Genomic DNA, 21,155 nt, shown 5'->3' on the forward strand with positions numbered 1-21,155 from the left:
TACGAGTTGTTCACTACAAGCTTGAGTGACCCTATGTTCAGTTCTAGGTTCAAGCACACATGATCTACTGTCGTCATCCCTCCTATAGGTGATGATATACTCAACTCCTGGTCAGCTCTTTCCATTTTAAGTTTTAAGGTGTCGACACATGTACTTGAAATGAAAGTATGCGATGCGCCCGTATCAAATAGAAGTACAACAGGAGTATTGAGTAGCATGCCCATACCTGCCAGGTTTCCCTGGTTGTTCTCGGGCTACTTCTGCCTTATAGCCTAGGCTCTAGCATGACGAGACTTTTCATGTTGTTTCTGTTGTCGCTGCTGTTGTTGGCGGGCCTGTTGCTGATACGGTTGTTGAGGTTGTGGTTGGTACTGTAGCTATTGGTGTTGCTGTGGCTGCTGATACTGTGGTTGCTGCCTTGGGTATTGTTGGGGCAAAGCTTGGATTGCTTGCAGATGTGGAGCCTGGATAGGTGGGTTTGGCCTTAAACTCGTTCCATGTTGCTTATTCGGGCACCGATTTGCATAGTGCCCCTTCTGGTTGCAGATATAGCAACTATCACTGCCGGCCTTACAAATTCCCATATGACTTTTGTTACATTTGGGACAATGTGGGGCTCTTTGTTGGTTATTTCCCATCTGTTTCGGTGCGCCCTGGCTTCCATAACCTTGTGACTGGAAGACCCGTCCCTGCCATGGCCTCTTCTCGCCTTGGTTCGGGTTACTGTTGTCCCATCTCCTCTTTCCTTTGAAATTCTGATTATGATTTTGATCATGTGGAGGTGCTGGCGCAGGTATAATTGCAAGTCTTTCTCCTGGCATGGCTGCCTCAATGTCTAACGCTCGGCTGAGCGACTCAGTGTAAGACAATCCTCCGTGGCTTGCCAAAGCCATCCTAATCTCGTGCCTCAGACCGGCACAAAACTTTTCAGCCATCTTCTCATCTGTGTCAACTTGTTCCGGCGCATATCTAGACATATCGCAGAACATCCTGTCGTATTGAGTTACCGACATCTTTCCTTGTTTCAGATTGTAAAATTCAGCCTCCTTTTTCTTGCGGTAGCTCTTGGGTATATACTTGTCATATATACCGGCTTTAAATTGTTCCCAAGTCAGGTTTTCTAACTGCTCTGCTGTCATCGTTTTCATCCTTGCTTCCCACCAGAAATCAGCTGACCCAGTCAACTGAAAGGACATACAAGTCAGGCGTTCTTGGTCGGTGCAACGCAGGAAGTTGAAAATGCGTTCAATAGCGCGAACCCAAGTCTCAGCTTCTGCCGGGTCTCCTGTCCCGTTGAAGGTAGGTGGGTTCTGTCGCAAGAATAATTCCTCAATCCGCCGTTCTGGCTGAACAGGTGGTTGAACTAATTCAGGTTCTGGCCCTGCTTCTGGGCCTCTCTCATCATTACGGGGAATCCTTCCCCCTCCTCTCGGACGCCCTCGTCTTGGTGGCATTCTAATGAGTAAAAACACAAGTTATCAGCGCATTAAAATGCAATAAGGACATACTATCGTTTCTATAGTTACTCCTTAACTCATCGAGTTCTGCTCCTGCTAAAACTTAAGCGAACATATAAATAAAACATAGCGGTTCGACTTGCCGCGAAAGACTGATAGGGTCGCTACATAGACATGGGAAATTAGTATCAATGAGGACTATTTCATCAACATTTGAATCTAAATATGGTGATCTATTCAAGCATTATACATGATGAATTGGCTATCTTGCAAATTCATCATGAAAGATCTCAGTTCCAAAATGCCCTATTAACCAGCGTTTCCGTACTAATACTAGTCAAAATAACTAAGCCAACATAGGGGCATACAAAAGCATCGAAATGATCATCGTTTTCGAAATACACAAATAAGGTCCTACTAAATGCACAAGAGATTGTCTGTATGCATTACGTGCTTGACCCTTGGGTTGAAGCATATGTGTTTGACTGATTTAATCAGATAAGTATCTGTTTGTCCTTGGGTCACAGAAAATCTACCAACAACTAGTAGATCGCAATGATTCAAATAACAAATGGCAATTAGGCAAAGTGTTTCAATAATTTGCCAAACAATTGAAAATGAATAACCATAGGGTAGAAATGAATTGACTGAAAGGTCGAAACGAAATGACCTAATAGTTTGAACCCGTTTGGCTTTTCAGATGAAGGTTTAAAATATATAGGTTTAAAGACCCATATATGACGACTACTGAGATTTTGGCCATGTGGACTGGCCAGGTCCGACACAACTACTTCTCAGTCATTCGGAAATACTTTTCCGAACTTGGCAATTCTTGTTCCTTGGCTGCAAAAGGTATATTTGGTCTAAAATCACCACTTTCTTCTTAATATCTTGAACATGTCCTTGAGAATATTCTAGAGCTTCTCAAACTTGGAGTCTGCCTCCTAGTTTAATGCAATCCTTAAACATTTTCTATAGGCGAAATAAGGTAGGCTCGACCTTACTCAATAATGTTCCTCTATATGATCTTAATGTAGTACTTCTAGTACTTAGTGTTCCTTCACATAGCGCTTGAAATGCAACCATATAATTTGAAGCACTCTTCCGTGTTATTGCAAAAGACCTTCTGAATCATCACGCATTCAATAAGGAAATAGCTTTTGCTCATCTGAGTACCTTTATAGGGTATGTGTCCCCATGTGTAATTCTAAGTCATGGAATGACCTTAGTCAATGCTTGCATTCTGGCTACTAAACTGAATGTTTGGTCTAAAATGTTCTAACTGGGGAATGTCTCTGATCGACTAAGGTATGCATACTTAACCTGCTTAGTCTCTCATCATAATCTCAATCTCTTAACTTTAACATCGAACCATTGTCGATATTTCTAGCTCTTGTTAAACTCCAAACCATCTTCAGGAACTCCTCCCGTCTTACGCACTTGTATAGATTTTTCTAGTCAATCATAATGGTTGGTAACTTCTAGTTACCCATGGCACCTATCCTCCTTTCGATTTGTAGCAGGTGATCGTAATCAATAGAGATTCTCAGTCATGTCCTTATCCATTGCGATAGGTACTGTAAGTAGAATGGTTCCGAATATCTGAAACTATAAGCTGATAGTTTTAATCGCGATGCTATAACATCATACACAAAGTGTTATAACTGCATGTGAGTCTGACTATGAAGTTCGAACATAAATCATGAAGGTTCTCTTCATGCCATAACTGGTGATAATCGAGAGTTAGTAATGAGTCTTAGCTCATTATGCGATAGCTAACTGATTACATAAGTCACACTCGTCGCTACGAGCAATGACTCACGTGATCTATCATCAAATAAGGCAATAGTCGATTCGGTGTTCTGTCACGCGTGAACAACCTGAATGAAGAACTATGCCTGCTTCAGTGATTCGTGCGTGGCACTCTGCTTGCACTGCTTTCATTGGATTCTCTTCCTCTTTCTTAGCTCTTCACCATGGCTATAGTGAAATATAACTGAGTTTCTAGCTTCTATTGTTCTGCTCGTAACAGTGATCATGCATTCTTAACGCATCTAAGTTCATTGAGATATCTAATCAATCAATAAAGCATAAAACTTGAATGTAAGCATCAGTACATTCATATAAAACGTGAACTTCTCAATGTTTTAAAATCATTACCACCTTCTTTCTTGCTGAGCATGACGATGTGATGAAGTGATGAGCTTTGGCTGACTGACTCATATATACTAGTGATCATACTAGAAAAATGGGCTAACTCTAGGGTTCAGAGCAAATGAACTGCTCTGATACCACTCTGTCACGACCGAACCTAATTAAGGATAATTAAGCCGGGAAACCGTGACTAATGGAGGGATATTAGAAGCGGGGTAGAAAGGGGATAATTAAACAAAGAAGAATCACATTTCATCATTTAACAAAATGAATATTTATAATATAACGAAGTTTTAGTCGTATAGATTCAAATAACTAATAAGTTCGGATAACTCCGACTTATCCAAAATAGTATACAACTTCTGAGTACGCAGCGGAATAAGGTTCTGATTACATGTATGAAGACATGTAACCCTAGAGTTCATTAATACATAATAAGACAAAAGAGTCCCGCTCGTCACTTCATCACCATCGGCAGCTGCTCAACCTGCACATTTAGAAATATATGCAGGGCTGAGTACAAAAGTACTCAGTGGGCACATATGCCTACTATGAAATATAACATGCTTCGTAAAGTTGTAAATTGTCATGCCATCATAAACAGTACAGCAAGGGAGTTTTTCGCTAAAAGGCCCAAGCTTACTAAATTCATTTGTGATTCTTAAAGTTCGTCTGCAGACTAAGTTCTCTTGTAATCTATCATATCTGGAACTGTGTGCCGGAGAGGTGGCCACCTCTCACGGACACTTGACCGGCCAACCCGCTAGATGACTCACGGTCACTGGTGTACACTAGCCCTGGCAGGATAGCTATCAACTGCTCAGGACCCGAATTCGATTTCATAATAACTGGCAAAGCCACATCAGATAGATATCATACCAAACATTGAAATATTTATGGCAAGACAACAGTTGAAATAATTTTCAGTTCAAAGATTTTGCAATGAAATAACTGTTCAAACATAACATTAAACTCATTTGATATATATGAAAGTAACCGACCTGATAGAAATTTTCTGTGGTACAGTAGCTCCTTGACTGATTATTAATCTCGTGTTTGACCTTTATTACGAGAATATAAATAAGATACTGCTCGAATAAAATCCTCAATTAATGAGAATGCGTAATTTAACTATGCATGACTCATATTCCGATAATTATTATTCTGAGATAATAATCTGGGAAATTCTATTATAAATCCTAATTGTCGAAATAAAATAATTTAAATAAGGCTCGTCACATGAGGTCGGATAGATTATCATAATCAATCCGTTCTCATCGGGTGTTCTAATCCGTCAATTAAATAAACCCCGTTCCTCGTAGTCAATAGAAAATAAATACTTCAACTTATTCGCTTTATAATCTCATAATTAATCGGGCTTAATAAATAAGAACAAGTAATGTTATAAAATTAAAAAAAATAAAATAAAATAAAAAGGCTCAACATAAGGCACATAAGAATCACAATCAAACATCATCAAAACATGCTCTGCTTTTACACTGACTCAACTTCAAAATTTAATCTGTTCTGACTCCGACATCTCCTGGACTCGAGACTCATACCGAAAGAAAGATCTTCGAGTCTAGTTTCATATAAAAAAAAATAGAGTCGAAAACTCCAAGTGGTTTGAGAGATATGACGTTTTTACCACGATCTGCCATGTTCGGCAGTTTTGAACAATCGAAAACTTGTATTTTTGAAAAATAGTAAACGTTGTCAAACTGGGCTCAACTTTGGTGGATATCTAAATAACACAATAAGGTTAATACCATAAAAATTTGGAAAGCTAGATCACCCAGGAAGCTACTGAAATAAATGACTCTTTTCTCTGTTCTCTGAAATTCTCAGTAGTAATGTGCAGTTTAGGTTTTGCATTTTAAAGAAGTATCATACGAAGTTGGAATGGCTTGAAATTTTACCAGGGTACTCAAGACTCATGTAGGGACTTGCTATAAAATTTTCAAAGCTGTTAGACATCGACAAACCGTCGATCACAGTAGGTCAGTAGGCCTACGAAATTCATATTTATAAGTCCTTAAAAATAATTTATATAAATCAAGAAATAATAGTTTAATCCCAAAAATATCCATTAAAAGTCCATCCTAATTTAAATAAAGAACGGACCTCATTTAAAATAAATAGTCCCAAACTTGTTACGCACATATACTAAATCTTTCACGAAACATCCTTTAAAATAAACTTTGATACATAGAAAATAATTCAACAACTTGAGCTCTTAAGGGGTTGTTTTACAACAGACACCAAATCTACCTCGGATCTCCAAATGAGGCTCCAAAAGACATTCTGGAAACTAGACATTTCAAGGATCATTCTCCAATTTGAATCGAATGAAAAACAATTCAAACGAGCAAGATATGCCCTCTCAAAGATGGGTATTTAACAAGCAAAAATCTGTAAATTTCATATTTCCAGATTACAACCAAGTCAGTGGGCTTTCTTTAAAAATTCATATCTCCCTTTACAAAACTCCACTGGGAACCCCAAAGGTCAATATGGAAACTAGGGAGAGATCATAACACTCTCCAGTTGGATTTACTCTAAGAACCTTCATGGTTTAGAAGATATGACTATCTAAAGTTCAGTGCACAAAAAGAGTTCAAGTTTGGCAGATTCAGAACATAAATCGGAAAAACCACTTTAAGCTTCACCAAAAATTCTAAAACTGAACAAGTAAGTTCCCAACATGTCAGTGAATATTCAGTAGAAAGATAGGCTTGAGAATCAAATATTTAAGTCGGCCTTTTCCACCTCAAAGTCGTAGGTTTGTAAAATCTACTGGATGGTACATGGAATAAGAACTAGATTTCAAGAATTTATACCGGTTGTTTCCCTTACTCAAAAATGGTGAGGCTGATGTCAAAAGAAAGATACGGGAGTCTAGAGTGACATATTCAAGTTTCAAAGGTTTTCACCGATTGAAACTTTACTTATGATCTCCCAAAGATTGTTTACCAAAAATGTATTCCAGATGGGCAGTGATGTTTACAAATTCATAAATAAATCATGCGAGCTCTAAATATTCTGAAATTTTACCAAAATATAGAAAATGTATGAAAGATGATACACAATTAATTTGAGAATTTTTGGGAACCGTTTGGATGATATGCAACTGAATTCAAAATAAAGAAGCTTAGTATATACCTCTTCAAGTTACAATTTGGAGTTGGAGGAAACTCTCTCTCCCTTTCTCAACTTCTTCTACACGTTTTGGTGAGGGAAGAAAAGACTTGATGGCTGGAACAATATGTGTTGTTGCATAATTGAGTTGGTGGTGAAAGTGGTGGGGAAAATGGTGGTGAAAGTCAAAAAGTAGATTTAGTGGTAAAATGGAGTGGGGAACAAAATTAATGGAAAGAAAAAGAGAAGAAAAAGAAAGGAAAAAAAATGTAGAGGAGAATTATTGATGTATTTTCTCTGTCTCGGTGATTCTGTAACTGTAAGATGGATCGTGTGCTCGTATATGCTTGATACTGTTTATTTAAATAAATCTCGTATTTCGACATGTGATTTCTCGCTTAAATCGATAAATTATAAAATGAATCTAAATTAAATCCGTAGATTTAATTCGTTTGTTGTTCTAATATTTAAATTAAATCCGCAGATTTAATTAACTCACGAGTCAGAAATAAATCACGACTTGAATAAAGATAAAATCTAATTTCATCTTGCTTAAATAAATAACGTGACTTTGCTAAGTCAGTTATAACTCTCAAATAATATCATTAACTGCTTTAACAATATAAATTCAGGATCATAAGCTGAATTCATATTAGGATAAAAACCGTTTTCATTCACTGATGAACAAAAATAAACACTCATTACTAGATTTAAAATATATAAAAGAGCGGGTCACTACACCATTATTCTTAGGTTTGAGAAACATCATTATTCATCTTCATCACGTGTCTCTGTGAGGAGTTGCCAGAGTGTGCTTACCACCAAGCGTTGTCTCAATTGCCAGAGTATTGTCAATGAAGGTGTACCAATGTTGTACCGAGCCTCAATAATAAATCTTTGTGACCGTGTGGTTGTGCTATTTTTTACTCGTGGAGCAACTAAGCCGAAATGTTTACCGTTGTTGCACCGTAGACTACCCATCATCCTGCTATTTATTCCGGCAAAGTACAAGAGCAAGATGCGCAAAGGCAAGGCCTGGATTCCCAACAAAGATGAATCCATCAAAATAATGCAACCTCCGATAATGATCTCAATATTCCATGTGACACTTTACTCCCAACTCTTACGACACAATTGGAGAAAGAAATAAGTTACACAAAAAGCAACAAGTAATGCAAATTCCCGAATTCACATTTAAATTAGATAAGAAAGTAGGAAAACTAAAATATTGAAGCAATGTAACAACTAGAATTACCAAACATAATTTTAAACTCTAATTCACAGTAGTTGCTAGAATTGTAACTATCGATCTCCAAAATGTCTCCAATAACTTTTTCAAGCATACTTTGACATCTACAACACAAATATTCTCTATGAATCTTCAACAAGTAATAATCCTTATCATAGAATCATTTTTGCCCAACACCATTCTCCTAGTTTTCAATTTATATTCAAAAGTCTTGTCCAAATACAATAATCCTTCCAGGACTAGCTAAATAAACCACAAGTTCTCAAAACAATAGTAAATCTAAAACAATTTGGAATTTAACAAGAGACAAACAAATATTAGAATTGCAAGAAATTTTATGAACAAGTATAACAGAGAGTGGCAAAGAGAACACCAAAAGCATCAAATGCCAAGTGAATTACATCTATTGACAACTAATGAATATGTATATATATAACTTATTTTAAAAACTAAACTAGAAACCATTTTCAACTCTTAGATCGAGAAGATCTGTTAATGATTCATCTCTTTACAAAATGAATTTGTGGTCTTAGGTTCAAATCTCATGAAGAGCAAAAAATCTATTTTTTTTCTTTTTTGAATCCTAAGATTAGATTCTAGTGAAAACCATATTTTTCTGTGAGAACTGAACACTATAAATAAATACATAAAATACATGAACAAGAAATGATAAGATCACGAACAATTATAATATATAAAATACATGAATAACAGATGATCGGACCTTATGTATGCATTATATTTAATTATTTGTGTATATTTAATTTTTCATAATATGACAATCTCTTTTTAATGTACATGTTCATGGTTCTCAATTCTCAAGAAAAAATGTGATTCTCACCCAGTGGCGGACGCAGGATTTCCATCAAGGAGTGGCAAAAAAAAATATATCAAACAAAGCTAAATATATATAAATTATCCATAGAAATCCAATCTATATCTGGCCGCGACGATTCGTCATAGTTAGAAACCTATGTATAATAGCATCATTAGAAACACAACTAAATACATCTTTTTCAATATAGACCACCAAATTATCACTCATCCATTCATCACCCATCCTGTTGCGTAGTCGATTCTTCACAATCTTCATAGCTGAAAATGCTCTTTCCACATAAGCTGTTGCAGCCGGTAGAACTAATGCTAAAGTCATAAGCTTGTAAACCAACGGATACACCAAATGTCTACCAGTTGCCACTAATTTTTTGGTTAGATCCCCGAGCCCTTTAACATCTGAAGTGTCAATTCTTGAACGCACATCCAACACAAAATTCTCGAGTTGGTCCGGCAATGCCAAAAGCTCTATGCCTTGAAAATCATTTGGATAGAATTCAACTAATGGAACTAACTTTTCTTTGTCAAAAGCTTTGAAAGAGTTGGATGGATTCAAACAAGCAACGCAAAGCAAAGCAACAATTCAGTATTTACCTCATTAAATCGACCATTTAACTCAAGCAACTGCATATCTATAACAGTATTAAATACTTCTACTCGGTAGCAGTGTGAGTTTGTCATCTCTTCTTCTCTCTGATTTCGTTTCAATCTTTTCCCACTCACATATACAGCATCCATATCAGGCACCTCAATCTTGTATTTTACACAAAAAACTGATACAACTTTTATCAAAGAGCTCAACCCATCATCTCTCATAGCTTGAAGTCGTTTCTTGAAAATACCTACTAACACCATTGCATTCACAATATCTTAATCTTTTCTTTGCAACGCCTTGCACAATTCATTTGTTATACCCAAAATAGATTTCATCAAGTGCAAATCAAATACGAAATCAAAACAGAGCATGTCTCTTACCAAACGTGATGCTTATCCCCTTTGACTACTTAGAGCTCCTTCTTTCATGATAGTCCTAAGCACAGCAAGTATAGAACCAAATAAATCAAGAATGCCCAGAATAGTACCATAATGAGAGCTCCAACGTGTATCACATGGACGAGGGAGAGTGCTTTCTTGATTCAATCCTCGCCCACTGGTAATTTCTTCATTTTCCAAGGCTTCAATGATTTGTGCAGCTTGTTCTCATAAGTTGTCTTTTCGTTTGCACGAACCTCCAACCACATTGACCACATTACTCATCAAAAGAAAAAGTTCACAAATACGAATGTGGCTTTTTGCAACTGCTACCAAAGCAAGCTGAAGTTGATGTGCAAAACAATGGACAAAATATGCTGTAAAATTTTCTTTCAAGATAAGAGACTTTAATCCATTGAATTCACCTTGCATATTGCTGTCTCCGTCATAGCCTTGGCCACACAACATGGATATGGTTAATCCATGTGCATTTAACAGGTCTTCAAGTGCTACTTTGAGTGAAATAGCACTTGTGCACTCAACATGCTTAAATCCCAAAATTCTCTCGAGAACTTAACCATTGTTATCTACAAACCTCAAAGCAACAGACATTTGTTCTTTTATCGACACATAACGGGACTCATCTAGAAGAACACAAAAAACTCCATCACCAAGTTCTTCAAGTATAGATCTGGTTGTTTCAGATGCACAAGCTCTAATAATGTCTTTCTGAATACGAGGGGCTATTAACTTAAGATTTGCAGGGGCATTATGTAGAGCAATTCTCCTTACATCATCATTATGGCTAGCAAGAAATTTTAGAAGCTCCAGAAAATTACCTTGATTGCTTGACTCCTCAGATTCATCATGACCACGAAAGGCAAGTCCTTGCTTCAAAAGCCACCTAACACAATCAATCGAAGCATTTGGTCGCGTTCTATAATTCAGTTTTGCTTCATCCGTCATCTTAAGCAATGTTGGCTCAATGTGTTGCTTCTAATTCAACAAATCTTCACATTTACTAAAAGCTTGTCTATGAGCACTATTAATACCCCCTTCGTGCTTTCGAAGCTTCTGTTTATTCTTCCAATCCCTAAAACCTGTAACTGTAAAAGCATCACCGCTTCCCTGACCCAATTCATTCTTGAAGATATAACAATAAAGACAGAATGATGCATCCTTCTCTATACTATATTCCAACCAACTAAATTCATCATACCATGAGCGGTTAAACCTACGCATTATGCCATCAAAATCACGTTGAGGAAAGTTCTCACAATTGGTTGACAAGCACCATCTAGATAGTACTTCCTCCGAACTCTCTAAAGAATATTAGGATGATAAGTTGTGATTTTTGATCGCTTTCCTGGGTTCGAAAGAAGTTCTGGCAAGTCAGAATTTTCATCAATAATCTGTGGTTTATCTTTCAAACTCAGAGAAGGTCCACATGGAGTTGAGTTCCTGATCGTTTGAGGCGAGATTGGTACACTCTCGTTGGAACTCACGTTAGGCAAAGACGAATTTTTATTGACTTTTTTGATAATACTTCAACATCGATACAGCTATCCATAAAAATTCAAAGTAATAACAATTAACAAATCAATATGATTATATAAATATATGAACTTCAAACAATCAAAAGACAAAGAGAATGACAGATTTAATGATTTACCTGTATTGTGAATTGTGATTGCAAATTGCAAGGATAGATGGAATTTGAACTTCAAGACAATAGTATAGCAGTGGCCGAAAATTGAATTTGAGGACAATGAGGAGGAATTGCCGAAAATTGAATTTGAGGAGGAAGAGTGTAGGGAACGGTTGGAGTCTTGGAGAAGAATAGGAATTACTTGTTTAATAATATAAAGATATGTTTGTAAATAAATCATTAGCGGGGGTATAATAGATATTTCACATTCAAAATTAAGGGGTGGCAATTGCCTTCCCTCGACTCCACCTACGTCCGCCCTTGTTCTCACCCAACCTTTTACCTAAGAGCCACATCTTCATTATACCAAAAAAAAGAGCCACATCTTGTGAGAACTAAAAATCATGAACAAACACATAAAATACATAAACAAAAGATAATCAGGTCTTGAACAGCTAAATTTAACACATATTATTATATATTATAATTGTTGACAACCTAATTCTTTCTTGTTCATGTATTATATATATATATATATATATATATATATATATATATATATATATATATGGTTAGGTTCAATGAAAAATGCCTAAATGTAAGAAAGAAGAGAGAAGTAATCTCATCTGTTGATCTTATCTAATCTAACAGACATGATTTATTCACATCATGTTCACCGAATTTTGTTGTTGAACATTCATGAACATATACAATATTTTTGGGGATTCTGGGTTTCGACCCTCCATATGTTCAACAAAAAAATCCATTAAACATGGCATGAATAAATCATGTCCATTAAATTAGATAAGATCAAGTTATTCATATAAATATATTGTATTACAAAAAACTTATTCATATCAATTTTCATTTTCACGAAAGATGACATTCTCACTTGATCATTTCTCTCTCTATATATACACAATAGGAAACAAGTTCATTTAAAAAATAAAAAAACATTTATTACATCATATAATACACCTAGGTAATATACACAATGGTTTCAATCTTTTACACAAGATTGAATAGTTCACATCTACATGTTTATGCACAAATGGATAAAGCATAGTTTGATAAACACTTAAACTAGAGATGTCAAAGTGTCAAACATGCCAAAATCCCATCAAGGTTTTTCGGGTATATTTTTGGCAGGCCAAATGGCATTTCAGGCAAGGTCAGGCCAAGCCCAGCCCAAAATCAAGTTGGGCCCGAAATGTAATGGCCATGCCCAGCCCAAAATTAGGTCAATGAAAACCTGTTTGACACTTGTAGCCGATATACGAGTAGAGCAAAAGAGCATAGCCACCGATATACAAAAAAAATTACTAAACCAAACGAGTAATTACCAAAACGCCACCAATCATTTTAAGTACAGAAGACTCCATCAGAAAATCTAACATAGAAGATACCAAGTTAATAGTGAAACTTAGCATATATTAGATGACCGTTGAGTCCAAAAAAGGGTCTTCCTCCGCCACACAAAAGGATGTTCAACTGTAACTTGTCCAACTAAGAGCTTTAATCACCTAAAACAACAATATGAAAATCAACAAAAGCAACATAATATCAACCGTTACAGAATTCTTTAAAAAAAACTTTTTACTTAAAATTTACTAATTTAGTGACAGGACTTCTACCTTTGATTGGTCTAAACTAGAAACAAAAAGATGAGACATAACCAAAACAGAGTATAAAGCAAAGCATCTGCCAAAAATCACTTCTAAGTAGTCCAAAAATTCTTTGAAATTGAAATTGAAAAAATAAACATGGTGAAGGAGAAAAACTATTACGAATTTACTTTGCGACGTTTTGTTCCCTTTCCAGTACTGGATTTCTTGTTTCCCTTTGGGGGTTGTGGGGAATTGACTTCCTTTACATCATTCACAGCACTCCTCATTGCATGAATTAACATTTTCTTCACCTTCCCAAAGAAATACCATTGCAAGAAGGCATCAGATGAGGATTTAAATCTAAATTTAAGGAGAACGAACAAGAGAGAGTAGCTTTTCATCAATAACTTGAAAACCAATCAGCATACAACTATGATCATAACAGATGTATGCGATTACTTCAACGAATTATCTTGCAGCAGATGTGCATGTATTAAAATTTTAGTTTGCATGTAGTGACATCCGAAAACAGGATAACCTGAAATAGGTAGCTAAACAAATTCAGGAAATAAAAGAAAAATCAAACCTCAAGCTTGTCTTCTTTAGCCCTATGATCCAAGGGCAGCAGACGAAACTCCTCTGTCAGTTGGAAGCACGAAGGAATATTTTCAGGCGACACAAAATCAAGTGCGACTTTAGTGCAAGACTGCACAAGATAAAACATGAAACAGACTTCATGTTAGGAAGTTCCAGAATAGGAACATTTCACCAAACATTCAAGTACACTTCTGCACAGGCACACACTATAAGAATTACACCAAAAAATCCTATGCACAAACTTAATATTGACATAAGAAACTAAGAAAGCATCACATATATTAAAAAAGATTACGAGAAGCAATCATGCAACGAGTGTTTCAACTTTCAACCCAAGTAGAAAACTATAATTTTATGAGCACCGGAGTAAAGATGTGCCATAATATAGACAACCTCCAACCTGGACAGCTCATCAGTAAAAGGAAAGATATGGCAGCTACAATAATAACAAGACACTATAGTCAATCGCATTGGCCAAACAAAAGTGACCTGCAACTATCTTCTTAAAAGTCACAAAAAAACATTTAATGACTTCTCAACTACCATACAGACTGCAACAACAGAAGAAATAATATACCAAAGATAACTACAGTACCTTCAAATTTCGAACTTGATGCGGGCAGCCCGCTGGTATAACGACTGCATCTCCTAACCTCTGTACAAATGTCCATGGCTCAATTCCTACCAAGCACACAAACAAAACACACAAAGGAAACCTCAATTTAAGGTGATTTACCACAGAGAGGCAAAGAAGTTGAAAAATAAAAAAGGTAAACCATATTCCTCCTTAAGTCGATTTTTGTGCTCCGAAGTCAAGTAAATAGTTTGGTCATGAATTGGATGAATAACCTGAAAGTAAGAAACAATCACAACTGAATTTTGTGTAGAGGTCCATACGATTCTTAAAAGAGATTAATTGGAGTCCACTTGTCACACGATATACTATTAAAGAGAAACCTATCACATTATACATTACCATGAATTTGGAGTCCACTTGCCACACGATATACATGCAATTGTTTGATCTTACCACCTCAAGTAATTAACATGCTGAATTCATGAGATTTTTAACATAATTGTAGTGGCATACTCAGGCGACAAGCAATGAAGCAACAATTTGCCAAAGTATTCAACTGATAAAACAAAAACGATAGCATAGCTTCTTCCAAAGAAGAAAGGATCTCACACAAGCAATGACAACAGAATTAGGTCCCATAATGATGTTCTTAAGACATAATGCCAGAAAACAACAGAAAGCACAAATTCCTCCATTGAATATACTCGAAATATCAGATAAAAATGCAAGAGAGAGGATAAAGTGGAGAACTAGATACATAAGAGCATAAACAAGTTACATAAATAAAAGGCATCACTACTGAATGATGGTATTTGAACTGTGGAGGGAACTGCATCCTGAAAACACTCAGAACGTGTTACATACTGCCAATCAGAACGTGTTACATACTGCTTCTTAGTACATGGGAAAGAAGAGAATGTTGTCAAGACAACAATGAGTTGCATTGACTTCTTTCATCCATCCAAAATAACAGTCACCCTCAATGAACTTAACTTCTTTCATTTTTGTAACATCAACAACCGTTAAATATTGCCCTCACAAATATTTTCAAAATTATCAAACTTGTCGAGTAACATCAAACAGAACTAAATCAGTACATTTATGAAAAGGGTATAATTATTTCTATCACCTCAAACTTTTATCACAGAAAATGAGGAAAGAAGGTGATTTTTTGAAATTACCTCTGGAAGCAGATTACCATAGATATGCCTGAACTCATTGAAGTGCCTTTTGAGATACTCCTCTAATTTAGGAACATCTTGTTGCCTAAAGATGTCCCAAAGGGCTCCACTATCTGCATCATCAAGACTGCCATTACACATATTGAGGCCAACATCCACTTTTCCTCCAGAGAGTTGTATTTGATCATTTTCATAGATGTGAACTTGTCGTACAACATGAGGATCCTTTGTCAGCAACACTCTCTCTTCACATTTCTCTTTATTTTTGCTTTCCTTGCAGTCGTTGTCAGCATTCAAAACTTTAGTCTCTAATACCTCCTTAGGGTTTTTCTCTTTGTCATCATTGGTGCTGTTTTCGACAATGTTTGAAACTCCTAGCTCAACATCCAAGTCAGCATTGTTCATATGGGCAAGATCAGACTCTATCAAGGCTTTCACTTCTTCCCCAGTTTCCATCCGAACAGCTCCATAAATCTCTAATTCATCTTGGGCAGCATGCTTAACTTTGACTTCTTCAATATTCTTGAGATCATCAGGTTCAATTGTAACTCCTTTTATATGTGTCAAGACATTAACCTAATGTGAATGGAACTAGAATAAGCACAGGTGTAGGCCACAGCTTAGCACAATATGAAATTAGGTATTCATTCAGATATCAAGTATTTGACATAACAACAAACTTCTTGAGCAGACCCAGTATTTAATCTGTTTTGCTATCACTGTAACTCATAATAACATTAATTCATGCCTTTAATGTCAATCACAAGAGTAGCAGGCAAATGGAAAGAAAACTATTTCCTCAGATATACCATTGCTCAAGTAGGCAAAATGGAGAATGGAGAATAAGCTACAGGCCTAAGATCACATATATAATCTGAAAATGCAAGCAACTGAAATTAGAAAAGTGACCACATACCGCATCAGACATATCACAATGAAGCTTTGTTACAGAATCTCCACGGCCTAGCTCCTCGTTGAATCCATAAGCTATATAGGTTTTTGGCCCCATATCAGGTTTTATAGAGCCTGGAGGAAGCTTAGTTTCAAGATTTAAGTGTCCATCTTGAGGATGTGTATACTCTTTAAAGGGCAAGCAGCTGATAAATTCAAAGCCATGGCGAGGCAACAGCTGCTCAAATAAAGTGGATGGAGGCCAGTCTTTCAATTTTAGTATTTGAGGCCACCCCATTTTGTCAAATTGTGCTTCAGTAGAATATGCTTCGGAATACCAGTTGAAAAATTGTTTAGCATTCACATCCACCTACAAATCACCAATAATGAGAAAAATCACAAGTTACACGATTAGATATCAAGAAAGCACAAAGTTTATAACTTTTTATCTCATTCAGAAGCAATGCTGAGGACTACCAGCTCACCAAACAGATAGACAAGGTTCATTAGAAAATTACATAGCATGCTAAAACTGAAATGAAATCAAGATAGACTAGGGAACTGATAGAAGTAGCACATGCTGGTTGATGTAATAGTTTACAAACCAAACACTGCATTAATATCAAACAACAGCACATATTGTTCCAAAAGATTAAATTGCAGCAGCAGACATAAACATACCTCACACCAATCGAGGCAAGTAATAGCAGCCACATCGTAACGTGCATCGTGGTCAAGGTTTTTAACCTGTCGGAAGGCACGCCACATAACCATAGGTTCCCAACTCAAGCCAAGGGTAGTTTCAAGTACATTACTAACTATTACTGGCTCACCCTTTGACCAATGCCACTGGAAATGTTTCAGATCCCCATGCTCAATGTCTACAGCTGATGGACAGTACAAGGAGTTGTCACTAGAATCTTCTCGAGAGGCCGCTTTACATATCTTTTGGCTCATGAAACAGGAACAACTTTTCTCAAGACATTCAGGCGCATATTCAATTTTGTGTCCATCACATATTTCTATTGCTTCCACAAGCAATTTTGAAACATAGTCATCTGGTAACAAGCATTTTAATTCCAAATTTTTTTCACCACAACCTCCCTTGGTTTGCGGGGGACACGAAATAACACCATTTTCCTTAGATTTCCATTGAGATGGAGAATACGGATTATCCTCCAACTTATCCTCCCCAACATTCTTCGAAGTATTCTCCTTTTTAACATTCTTCAAAGAATTCTTCTTTGTACCACCATGCAGATAATCAAACCCATAGTCAACATATTTAAAAGATGGTCCTTTTTCACCTCCCTGCAAGTGCCCATTCCTAAGTTCTCGACAACAGTTAAGGCAAAGATCATAGGAACACTGAGGACAGCTTCTATGGTAGTCAACGATAGAAGTTCGACAGTTGTCACTGCACCATCATGGACAAATTGAACCCATTAGAAATTATCAGAAACTATAAGATGATTAAAAGTTCTTCCCAAAACATACCAATAAATGCGCTCAGCTGCATCCATCGCTGCTCCAATGATTTCAGTGTCTGAAACTGACTTTCCTGCAAACCCAATAATGTTAAATCTAGTATAAGCCACTACAAGCTTGATTTAACTCTCTATGATGTAATGAAGCAATATCAAATTGGAGCATATCCTGTCAATATAATTTACAAAACTCACCAATCTTCTAAAAGAGCATCAAATATCTCTAAGTGCTCATACAACAAGCATGCAACATACATCAGGAAAGGGAATTTTCTTCCACAAAAAGTAGCAGCATTATCTAAAACAACTCAAGGAAGAAAAAGATATAAAATGGAAAACCTTGAATCTTAGCCTCAAGTTCCCTCTCTATCACTTGTTCTTTGTTAATCTGTTCAAGAAAAGGTAGGAGAACTTTTATCATGTACTTAGAGTACTGAATCTTCTGATCCTCTCCAATTTTGAAGTTTGACTTCTCCTTAATCTTGGCAGCAGTCTACAAGCAGAAAGCGCATTTGAAGCATAAGAAAGATAACAAAAGAATGAATAAAAGAGGCAAAAAGCAGACAGCAAGTTAGAAACAAACTTCCACAGGAACTTCCATGCGTAAACATGATTTGCAATTGCAGTTCAGTTGACAAACAGGACAAGCCTCTGCAAAAGCTTCTGCAGACATGTCAGGGTACCTATCATCAGAAACAAAGGCAAATGAAGATTGCAGAATGCAAGTTTAAGTCCTCTTAGCAAACCAATTTAGTCTGCTGTCCATCTTCCCCAAATGGCCTGCCAAAAAGCTAATATTCCGAAAGAATTGTGTCATATAGCTATAGTAGTGCGACATAACACAAGACTTTGCTTTCCAATTTGACACTCATACAGCTTATTAACAAGTTTTGACACTGAAAAAGAACGATAGGTGTAAACTTGTTTTGTAATGATGCAATCTTAAGTGGAAAATAATAACAGCAAGGACCAGTATGTGCTTGTATAAGATTAACATTAGCATACCAGGTCTTTATACATGGTTCACAATACCGCTTAGTCTTGCATTTAGTGCACCGGACAACCTCTCCTTTGTCATTTCTCTGGCATTGGTGACACATATTTGATTCCAAAAATCCCTGTAAAAAATGCAACAAGTTAACATGAAATGACTGTTCAAAATGTAATCTTGTAACTAAAACAAGTTATACACAGATTAATCACAACTGAAGGGAAATCAACTTAAGAACTTCCCAAATTCTGCCTACATTATCATCCCTTTTCAGTCCAACTCTGGTCTTTATTACAGTCTCATTTAGCTCTTTTCCTTTACCCTCCACTGCGCCTTTATTACGTGAACTCCTCCTTCTTTGATTAGCCTTCTCAACCTCCACTTTGGCTATTTCAGCCTCCACTTTGACTATTTCAACTCCGAGTTCATTATCTTTAAGTGAAGTTCCATTGTTATTCATCCTTTTGCGAGGCTTCTTCTTTCGTATATCCGGTACCCCCTCATCTTCATCGTCTAAGTTATTCAACAACGTGCTCATTCTCTCAATAGCCATTATCCTGGACTGTCTAACCCTAGAGCGCCGCTCTTCCGTCTCTACCTTGCTCTTTCCCTTCTCTAAAGCATTCCCCTCTTCTTTTTCACCTCTAATATTGTCCTCTTCTCCCACTTCTTTCCCTCTACTGCACTCAGCATCAGAAGAAACGCCGTTTTCTTTCAACACAACCCCCAAACTATTTGTACCTTCTTCCATCACCTTCCCTTCCTCAACTGCCGTTGCAGCCCCACCACTTTCTTGCACCGAATCTTTCGATCCTTCGCCGTCTCCCCCATTCTCTCTCATATCCACATCCACTTGCCCATTCTCCGACCCTTTCTCTCTCTTAATCCTACCGTATATCCGGAGAGTTCCCTTCTTTCCCTCTGATTCTGCAGTTTTCGTGCCGAGACCATTACTTTCACCACAACCTTGATTGTTATTTTCGTCGCGCTTCAATTTTTTTGTAACTGAACCCTCAAGCACCGATTTCTCCTCTTTTGGCACATCGATTTCACAGTTATTTTGGACCAGAATTTCTTCATCTATCGACATTAAAACCAGAGGCTCAGCTTTCACTTCCCCACTTTCCATATTACAATATCAGCAAAAAGACCTATCAAGAGACGATCACACGAGATTTCACAGAAACCAACGAGTAGTAAGCTTTCCCTCCTAAATAAAAGTGAAATTAGGGGAGATACAGAGACCTAAATAGAAGTTGAACGGGCGGGAGAGGACAGCGATAGTGCGCAATTATAATAATTTACTAAATTAAGATAAAAAAGCTCCCAAAAGTCTTGAAAAGTCCCGCCATTTTTGGGTTCGTACGAGCACACAGATGCGTAGGGTGGGTTTCTATGCTCTGTGGATTCGGAAAGTTAGGGGCCTAGGGCACCTCTCTCTCTCTCCATTCAAATTCAAATCAAATGCTATAAGTCTACACTCAATTAATTGTGCTTCTACAAATACAAGCAATCCCAGTTTCATGAGCTCTTCACAGATCGTGCAATATTCTTTATTCGGAATAAATTCTTTTACCATAAATAAATTGGATCCTTAATTTTAATAAATGAAGCCACTGTTTATAGAAGACCATACAATCTTCTGCTGCTTCCATTGTCGATGATTCTGATCTGATGTATCACTGCATTTGAGAGATATAATTGTTGAAACACAATGAAAACCAATGAAGCGCATAGTAGCTTGCATGCATGTTATCTTACATTGTACTACAAATGTCCCATTATTTTTAGGTACCGAGATTAAGGGGGAGTGTATTCGTTTAGAATTTTAATAGATTTTTAAAATTTAGAGATTTTAAAAATCTACAGATTTCACACAGATTGTTCATATATTTTGGAATTCTAAATAGATTTTGAACGAATTTTGTAGGAATTTTAACGAGAATTTGACGTGATTTTTATGGATTTGAAATCTACCATCCTAGCACTCGTTGGAATTAATTGAGCGCTGGGACAGAACCCAGTGATCGCTAGGTTCCAGCGGCCGCTGTGCGGTATAAAAATTTGTGTGGTGAAAAAAATTGAATATGGTGCTAACAATTTATAAAGCTTTAAACGGGCCCAGCGACCGCTGGCTTCTTTGAGTCACGGTCGCTGGAACCCAGCCAGCGCTGAAATATGAAGATTTCCGAAATCTCGTGGTCTGAGGTAGAATTTGCTCATGTGTATTTTTTTAATGAAATCAATGAAAATTAGTCCAATTTTAAAATTCATAAATTTTTAAATACCTCTAAATTTTCATAGATTTTTAAAAGTCTGAAACGAATAGCTCGGGATTTTTATAGAATTTTAAAAGTCTTGAACGAATACCT

The 21,155-nt window shown here is 36.7% G+C and overlaps 1 protein-coding gene and 2 long non-coding RNA genes across 4 annotated transcripts; all 3 read right to left on the reverse strand.

Annotated features, from left to right (window-relative positions):
* Positions 1-3,894: 3,894 nt before the first annotated feature.
* Positions 3,895-7,387, reverse strand: LOC131004402 (uncharacterized). Its single transcript, XR_009094996.1, has 2 exons — positions 4,613-7,387; positions 3,895-4,098 (listed from the first exon to the last, which is right to left on the reverse strand). It is a non-coding gene; the product is annotated as an uncharacterized LOC131004402 (long non-coding RNA).
* A 1,571-nt stretch (positions 7,388-8,958) lies between these two features.
* LOC131004403 (uncharacterized) lies at positions 8,959-11,918 on the reverse strand. The gene is made up of 2 exons (XR_009094997.1): positions 9,427-11,918; positions 8,959-9,306 (listed from the first exon to the last, which is right to left on the reverse strand). It is a non-coding gene; the product is annotated as an uncharacterized LOC131004403 (long non-coding RNA).
* Positions 11,919-12,760: 842 nt separating this feature from the next.
* On the reverse strand, positions 12,761-20,303 carry LOC131004404 (lysine-specific demethylase JMJ25-like). Of its 2 annotated transcripts, XM_057931084.1 has the most exons (13): positions 19,040-20,303; positions 18,798-18,910; positions 18,376-18,475; positions 18,132-18,285; positions 17,803-17,866; positions 16,987-17,722; positions 16,331-16,675; positions 15,415-15,990; positions 14,433-14,505; positions 14,252-14,337; positions 13,646-13,765; positions 13,240-13,370; positions 12,761-12,975 (listed from the first exon to the last, which is right to left on the reverse strand). In XM_057931084.1, exons 1-13 carry the CDS (start codon positions 19,910-19,912, stop codon positions 12,972-12,974), a joined length of 3,375 nt encoding a protein of 1,124 aa, XP_057787067.1. In that variant the 5' UTR covers positions 19,913-20,303; the 3' UTR covers positions 12,761-12,971. The 2 variants fall into 2 exon arrangements, with proteins under 2 accessions (XP_057787067.1, XP_057787068.1); XM_057931085.1 differs by lacking the exons at positions 14,252-14,337; positions 14,433-14,505.
* Between the last annotated feature and the right edge of the window lie 852 nt (positions 20,304-21,155).

Source organism: Salvia miltiorrhiza, unplaced genomic scaffold (genome assembly GCF_028751815.1).
Source record: "Salvia miltiorrhiza cultivar Shanhuang (shh) unplaced genomic scaffold, IMPLAD_Smil_shh original_scaffold_386, whole genome shotgun sequence".
Classification (NCBI taxonomy): Eukaryota; Viridiplantae; Streptophyta; class Magnoliopsida; order Lamiales; family Lamiaceae; genus Salvia; species Salvia miltiorrhiza.

Bases quoted from the DNA above. Each gene is read 5' to 3' on its own strand.
- LOC131004404 (XM_057931084.1), bottom strand. From the start codon at position 19,912: ATGGAAAGTGGGGAAGTGAAAGCTGAGCCTCTGGTTTTAATGTCGATA. The intron at 14,506-15,414 runs GTAATTTCAAAA...TCTTACTTTCAG, and splicing joins ATGGTAATCTGCTTCCAGAG to GTTATTCATCCAATTCATGA. The intron at 13,371-13,645 runs GTTTGATTTTTC...TTCTTTGGGAAG, and splicing joins CTAAAGAAGACAAGCTTGAG to GTGAAGAAAATGTTAATTCA.